We start from the raw sequence: 7,849 nt of genomic DNA, 5'->3' as shown, positions 1-7,849 counted from the left end.
GTAGCCCCCGTGTCCACAAGAAATAAGATGGACTTACCCACTTGTTGCAGAACCCTGGGTTCTCCGAGTCCAGGCCGTGTCCTAGGAGTTTGAGCGATGCACTCATTTGGCTGGATTGGCCTTCCCATTCGGGCGGCTTGTCCCCCATGTAGAGGCGCTGAGGAAAAACCTGTTGCCCAAAGGGGCAATCACTCCGCCGGTGACTGGGCTGTTTGCAGTCAGGGCAGGGTTCAGTGGGCAGCTGCCGTCAGAGACCTTGCCAGGACCAATGGTCCTGCTTGCCACACTTAAAGCAAGCTGCTGGTGGCTCTGCTGGTCTCAGGGTTGCCACAAGAGCTGGGGTTTGGTGCGTTACCTTCTGCTGCATGCAGGCCTAGCGAACAGCCTTGGCCTGTTTCTACTAGTTGGGACAATTAAAAACTTTAAATGCCGTGTTCACAGGTTCCGGACAGGGGTTTGGGGGTTGAGAATAAAAGAAGGAGGGCTCATGCGGAGCCCAGCACCCAGATCCCGCAGGAAACACTGGAGCCAAAGGCAGGACAGGGCCAGAACTTCCTGCAAGAAAGTTGGGGTTGGACGTCCTGAAAACCGGTGTAAGAGCCAATGCCAGGCTGAGAATGGCCTGATGGAGGAGGGATTTAAGAACACAGTGGAGTAGAGAGGGGCCCCTGGCCAGCAGGGGAGGAGAAAGAGATGGTAGTGGTGAATAAGAAACAGGATTTTGCAAAGGGAGGGGAAGGGGCTCTCAGAGGGAAGAGACCCGAGCACAAAAGAGGTCCTCAGAGGGACCAGAGAAAAGTCTCGAGAGAGGGGTACCCCCAGGGGTCAGACAGGAGGGAGAGAGATTTGGTAGACCACGGAGGAGGAAAGATCAGGAGTGGAGGTTTTAGGTGAGGTTTCTCTGGCCAGAAAAAGGCCTGTGCGGTGGAACAGGCGGCACAGAGATTAAGGATGGGTGTGTGAATAATTAGAAGCCGTGAATGTAAGAGATTGCCAATCAGTTTCCAGCTTTTTTGGCGATAGTTAAATTGGTGAGGGTGTTAACACCGAAAGTCCCTTCAGGAGGCTAATTCAGTGGGTTCTGGGGCCTGGCCACAGCGGAGAAGAAGAACAGTGGTCAGATTTGAGTATTAGCATCCTAAATCTCAAGGTACGGCCACGGACGGAAAAGGTAAAGTGGATGTGCTTGGGGACGTCTCCACAAGCACATGCACTCGGATGGATGGAAAAGACTTCCCTGATGTAGCTACGGTTTCGGACAGGGAGTCTTGGTGGAAAGAACTAAAGGGTGGGTGGAGGCAGGGGACTTACCGCACCGTGTGCCAAAGTGGGTGGAAGTCGGAGATCCTGGTTCTTTCTTGGAGGAGATGAGGAAGAGGAGCGGTCCTTGCGGACTTCTAACTCCTCCCAGGTTTTCAGCACCAAAATGTAAGGTAATTTTCCCCTCTGAGAAGGAAGGAAGGAGCCAGAGCCACCAAGTGTGGAATAACAAAAGGCTTTATTAACTATAGCGCATCCCGCCTGGCAAGGTTCCCTGGCCCCGAAGAAAGAAAGATGGAAGAGATGGAGGCCAGGGAAGTCGCAAGGATTAAACCATGTGGGAGATATTTAAAGGGGTCCCTCTAGGGAAGTCGAGCTAATATGACGTGGTGAAATCCCACTGGCTGGCAGATGGTTGCTTTTTTCCAAAGGGTTTCTGTGAAGCCTCCTTTGGCGCACTTGGTTGTGGGCGGTCCCAGCCAAAGTTCGCGGGTCTGAGTTCCCCACGTGACCATCCCCCATTATCCACCAACCTTATAATATTTATTATAAATCACAGTATGACATAAGAATATCTTATGTTTAATGTGTTTTTTTTTTAACTTGTTTTAGTTTCTGTGATTTATAGTTTATCAAAGTTGCATGGATATTCATGACTGTGGTATTTTTATGGTGAAACTTACTCCAGGTACCTTTGAGACTCAGTTCTAATTTGCCTTATATTTAGATTCATGACTACTGCTTTCTGTTTGTTATCTGCTTCATAGTGTTTTGTATTTTCTTTTACTTTTAACTTTTCTGAATCACTTCATTTTAGATTGTTAAAAGATACACTAAGGTATAGTAAAATGTTGAGTGATTCAAGTCAGGGAGCATCCAATCTAGCAGATAGAAAGGAGGTCTACTAGGTTCAAAACCCCAAGGTTACTGGCTTGAGCCCAAAGGTCGCTGCTTTGAAGCCCAAGGTTGCTGGCTTGAGTCCAAGGTTGCTGGATTGAGCAAGGGGTTACTCACTCTGCTGGAGCTCCTGGTCAAGGCACATATGAGAAAGCAATCAATGAACAACTAAGGTGCCGCAATGAAGAATTGATGTTTCTCATCTCTCTCCCTTCCTGTCTGTCTGTCCTTGTCTGTCTCTCTCTCTCTCTCTCTTTCTTAAAAAAAAGAAAAGAAGAAGAAGGAGGTCCAAAAAGCTGTACAAAATGAAGCCTTTAGAGGGAGAAGGAAGCAGAAATAGGAAGTTATACTGGCAAAAAAAACTGAGGTAATTATTTCCTTTAGAGCAGTGGTAGTCAACCTGGTCCCTACGGCCCACTAGTGAGTGTTCCAGCTTTCATGGTGGGCGGTAGCAGAGCAACCAAAATATAAATAAAAAGATAGATTTAACTATAGTAAGTTGTTTTATAAAGATTTATTCTGCCAAACTTATCAAAAATCCAACATAAAGTACTTGGTAAGTAATTATTATTCTATGCTTTAACTCAGTGGTCCCCAACCCCCGGGCCGCAGACCAGTACCGGTCTGTGGGCCATTTGGTACCGGTCCACAAAGAAAGAATAAATAACTTACATTATTTCCGTTTTATTTATATTTAAGTCTGAACGATGTTTTATTTTTAAAAAATGACCAGATTCCGTTACATCCATCTAAGACTCACTCTTGACACTTGTCTCGGTCACGTGATACATTTATCTGTCCATCCTTAAAGGCCGGTCCGTGAAAATATTTGCTGACATTAAACCGGTCTGTGGCCCAAAAAAGGTTGGGGACCACTGCTTTTACTTGCTGTAACTCTGCTTTATAAATTTTATAAAGTAAAGTTACTTCCCTACTTTATAAATCACCATTACTGTGGAACCAGTGGCCGTTTAGAAAATTTTACTACTAACAGAGATACAAAAGTGGGCAGTGTGTATAAAAAGGTTGACTACCCCTGCTTTAGAGGGTGGCAGGAGCCCATCAGGCAAATTACTTAGGACTCTGATGATTCTTAAGGTAACATACCTGAGAGAGTAGAAACTGTAAGTAAATTAAGTCTTGGTTAGGTGATGTGACCCTTACTTAGTATAAGTGACACCATTTTAGCCCTGTATTCTTGTTTTTAACAATATATAATTATTTCATACAATTCTCATAATTTTAAAAATGCATTTTAAGCATTTTACCTTCCTTTGTTTTGCAGATACAGTACATACCGGGGATAATAATTTTAATAAAACATCAGTAAAATTATGAACATCCCCAAGACAGTACTGGTGGACAGACTCATTGGGCAAAAGGTCTGGTTTCAGCATGAGCAGAGGCCGGAGCAGTGGCCTGGGAGATTGGGTGTGTTAGAGCTGCAAGAGTATGAGAAACTCCTGGGGCTCAGTTGCCGCTCTAGCAAAGGAGAAACCAGAGTCAATAACTCAGGGGCTCAGATGTGAGTTGGGGATGGAGGGACTGAGCTAGGTACTCAGCATTATCCAATGTTGCTCCAAATCATTGTGCAGACTAGCTGTTAAACAAACAAGCAAACAAGAAATCTTTCACTTCTACACTTGTAATTCTTTTTATAAGTGAGGCTTTATTGAACCAAAATTGTAGCTAAAAGCAAGACCTGTCTGGGGGGCATAGAATCTAAACCATAAGCAGCATGGCTAGGTAGAAAAGACAACATACCCACTGTCCCAGAATGAGGTAGTCTGAAAAATATTTACGTGAGCTATAGGCAAAAGGGTGGAGAAGGTGAAGTGAGGCCAGCTCTGCGGTAGGTACACAATCTGAATGAAGAAATGTCTGCTTCTGTAGATTGGCTGTGGGCAATAGTCCAGAAAGCCCACGTGTAAACAAAGGAGGCTCCTAGAGTTAGATGGTGCCTGGCTAAAATAATCCATAGAACTAGTTGTCTGGAAATTGATCTGAAGTCCAACAAACATCCACAGGAATGTGAGCAGTTTTTTGTTAGCTGGCTCCCAGGCATTAACATATTAACAGCCTGTTTCTGTCTCTGTCTCTTCCTGCTATAATTTAATCTAGAACATATCAGAATTTTCTCCTTATCAAGGCATACCAAAGCAGAGGAGCTCATATCCTGAAGGTCATATCAAAACAAGCAGTGTCCATGACACTTAGGACAACACAGAGACCAAAGGCCCATCGATGTTCAGGAATGGGCTGATGGAGGAGGTCCATCCACTTCTGTGGTGACTAGTAGCCCTGGTTGTCATAGTAGTAGAAACATCTGGCACCTTAAGAAATATATCATTTCTAGGACATAAAGCATCTTGACTTGGAAATAGATCCAGCCAGATTATTGCTTGGCTGGGAAGTTCTGGGTGGTTCCCAGGGCTGAGGGTCAGATACAACCATATTCGGCAATTTCTTCATCAGTGATAGGCTCAAAGACCAAAGACCATCCACTGGTGGTGAACATGTTCCAGGACTCAAGAGATGCAGCTGTCTCTAGCTTTAGCCCCAGGGGATCAGTATTAGGGGGTCCTAGAAATTTTGGCAACTGCAACCAGGTTAGGGCCATAGAGGCATAAGAATGATCCATCCTTAAAACATCAGAAATGTTCACAGGGAACTTACAGTTTCCAGCAGTGTTTGCCTGCAACGATCTCACAGTCCCAAAGACGTTGGGAGGAGTTAGCGGGACGCTGTCAGGAAGATTGGCTGTAATACTGTCCAGAGATAGCAGGCACGGGCCATGGTGCATCGGTTCATTGGGATCTAATGGGGGCCCCAAGGGTTGAAGATCAGGGGCACAACAGCAACCTAAAGCCTCCACAGGATGAAAGGACCCAGGGCTGAGTACTGCAGGATTGTCTAACGAGAGTCCAACAACAGGCCAGGCTTCGGAGTCCCGGGATATGCGCGCCGTGTCCACTGAGCGGCGCCTCTTCGCTGGAGCCTGAACTGTTGACTCTTGAGTTCCCTGTTCCCGGGGACGACGACCACGAACACACTTGCCAGTTGGCTGGAGATCCCGGGCAGAGGGACCCGGGGTTGGCGGCAAGGATGGCTCGGGTTTCGAGGAGCAGCGGGAGGCAGCAGCTCTGGCCTGGGCGGCAGAAGCAGCGCCCCGGGCTGGCGAGGGGCGCACGGACGCCTGGCGCACAGGGGCGCGGCGTCGGGGCCCACTGCCCGTGCCCCCCGGCCTAGGGCTGCGCGGGAACCGCCGGGGCGGGAGGTACCTCAGACCCAGCGCAGCTCTCCTCGCGGACCGGCCCGCCCTCCAGGTGCTCAGCTCCCGGCTGTCCGGCGCCGTGGGTTCCACGTGGTCCACAACAGTCCGGTCCTGCCCGCGTTTCCACTGCTCGTAGCGCTCGGGCTGCAGGATGCGCACAAAGGCGTCCATGGAAAAGTTGACCCTGGCTTCCCCGCAGCTGCACCGAGAGGCCACTTTGCCATAGTCGATCCATCGCAGGGTGGCAAAGTTGATGGCCTCCGCACAGTTGAAGCCATGGTTGAAGCCAGCGTGGTAGCCATAGGGAAACGTCACCATGAACTCTCCGGCCTCCTGAGTGATGCGACTGAAGGGGATCCCGTTCTCCCTGAGCACAGTGGGCGAGATGAGAGCCACCTTGTGCCGCAGGAAGGCCTCACAGCCCCGAGCGCTGCCTGGGAACAGCTCCCTGGCCAGGCGTTCCAGGCGCTAGCCGTGCTCTGGGGGCACTGCGTACCAGGTTTTGGGCTCCCCGAAGTGCAGGTAGTTGATTCTGTAAAGGTCCATGTCTTCCGTGTGCCAAGCGAAGGTGGTCTTCCACATGCCAAAGTACAGGTATGGTGTGTTGACGCCTTCGATGACAAGTCCACACTCCTGCTCCAGCAGGTCCTGAATGGTTCCCAAGTGGCCAAGGTTCCACTCTTTAGTGTTTACATCAAATAAGGAGCTACTGATGTTAGCGCCATAGATGGGTGAATGGTTGAGCCGGATTTTCCAATATTTTCGCTCCAAATCCTCAAAATCCAAGTGTGGTGGAGTGCGGTATTTTCCACTGTTTGCCAGGTGGCGGTACTCCCCCACAGTCATGGCTTTCTTCCTCTTGTGGTATTGAATAAACACGCCTGCTCGGCCATGGGCCACCTGCTGGAGAGGAGTGGCTATTAAGATGTCATTGATATCATCATAGGTCTGTCTGGCTTTCCATTCCTTGGGCGGAATTATCTTAGCCAGACCAGCTCGGTGGGCACCTTGGGATTCTATGTAATCAATATATTTGTTGAAATCTTTAAATTCTTCCATGGTTGGGTGAAAAGTCATGATTGTATAACTTGGGTTCTGAGTAAGACAGTGCTTAGACTTCATGGCTGTAATATAAGCACCTGTCTCCCAGGTTCTTGGGTATGTTTTAGGTACGTCTTCTCTACTCTTTAAAAAGAGTTTTGCATAATCAACTGTTCAAATTATTTTAAAAACAATTTTTTTTTGTATATCCTTGAGGCAGTAACTCAGACTTGAGTGTTTAACAATTAAGCCTCTTCCAGGCTTGCAGATGCACCAGTGGGACTACACTCTGGTCAGCATTTTGTGCCTGAAGGAAATGGAGTAGTTCTCAGTGGAGCTCACTTTGAGCCATGTCCTGGCTCAGCCTGCAGCTCTGGGAGGTTCCTCTGTTGGGGTGTTGGTGTCTCTGAGCCTTCTCCTGATTCACAGGCTTGAGTACATGGGTGGCTCGTCATGCCACTGTAGCAGAAAGTCTCTTCAGGGAAGTTTAAAAGCTAAGCTGGAAGAAGAGAACACAGAATATTTGTAAAAAATTACAATAGAGAACAACATCCAATAGAAATGGTGACCCAGCCCTGGCCGGTTGGCTCAGCGGTAGAGCGTCGGCCTGGCGTGCGGGGGACCCGGGTTCGATTCCCGGCCAGGGCACATAGGAGAAGCGCCCATTTGCTTCTCCACCCCCCCTCCTTCCTCTCTCTCTCTCTCTTCCCCTCCCGCAGCCAAGGCTCCATTGGAGCAAAGATGGCCCGGGTGCTGGGGATGGCTCCTTGGCCTCTGCCCCAGGCGCTAGAGTGGCTCTGGTCCCGGCAGAGCGACGCCCCGAGGGGCAGAGCATCGCCCCCTGGTGGGCAGAGCGTCGCCCCTGGTGGGCGTGCCGGGTGGATCCCGGTCGGGCACATGCGGGAGTCTGTCTGACTGTCTCTCCCCGTTTCCAGCTTCAGAAAAATACAAAAAAAAAAAAAAAAAAAAAAATGGTGACCCAAACTATAACTTGATTCTTAGAAAAAACCATTAGAAAAAGACATAAGCTTTAAGAGAAAAGTACAAATAAATCACAGTATGATAAAATAGGGGATATAGCTAAAAATGCAGCAGGGAAATTTTTTTAAATTATAGTTTAATCTTATGAACACCTTGGTGCTAATATTTTTAAAAACTAAAATGGATCATTTTCTCAAAAGTACAAATACTTCAAAGTGGTCCAAGGAAAAAGTAAAATACTGATACGTACCAATCAACTAAATAAAAATGTAACAGTGATTTAAATAAAACCCATAAAAATTTAACACACCATTTTGTAAGTGCATTCTGATTCTTACCTTATGCAAACTTGTCCTGGGTATGCTATTCAGTTTACTTCATGAGGCTAAAGACAAA

At 47.8% G+C, this 7,849-nt stretch overlaps 1 protein-coding gene across 1 annotated transcript; it reads right to left on the bottom strand.

The window, feature by feature from the left end:
* Positions 1-4,597: 4,597 nt before the first annotated feature.
* Positions 4,598-6,556, bottom strand: LOC136388077 (lysine-specific demethylase 4D-like). The gene is given in 1 exon segment (XM_066360104.1): positions 4,598-6,556. A coding segment is annotated over 1 exon segment (1,956 nt). The 5' UTR covers positions 6,554-6,556.
* Between the last annotated feature and the right edge of the window lie 1,293 nt (positions 6,557-7,849).

Source organism: Saccopteryx leptura, chromosome 1, assembly GCF_036850995.1.
Source record: "Saccopteryx leptura isolate mSacLep1 chromosome 1, mSacLep1_pri_phased_curated, whole genome shotgun sequence".
NCBI classification, from domain to species: domain Eukaryota; kingdom Metazoa; phylum Chordata; class Mammalia; order Chiroptera; family Emballonuridae; genus Saccopteryx; species Saccopteryx leptura.
Note: the sequence above shows the minus strand (reverse complement) of the source record. Positions and strands in the feature narration are given on the sequence as shown.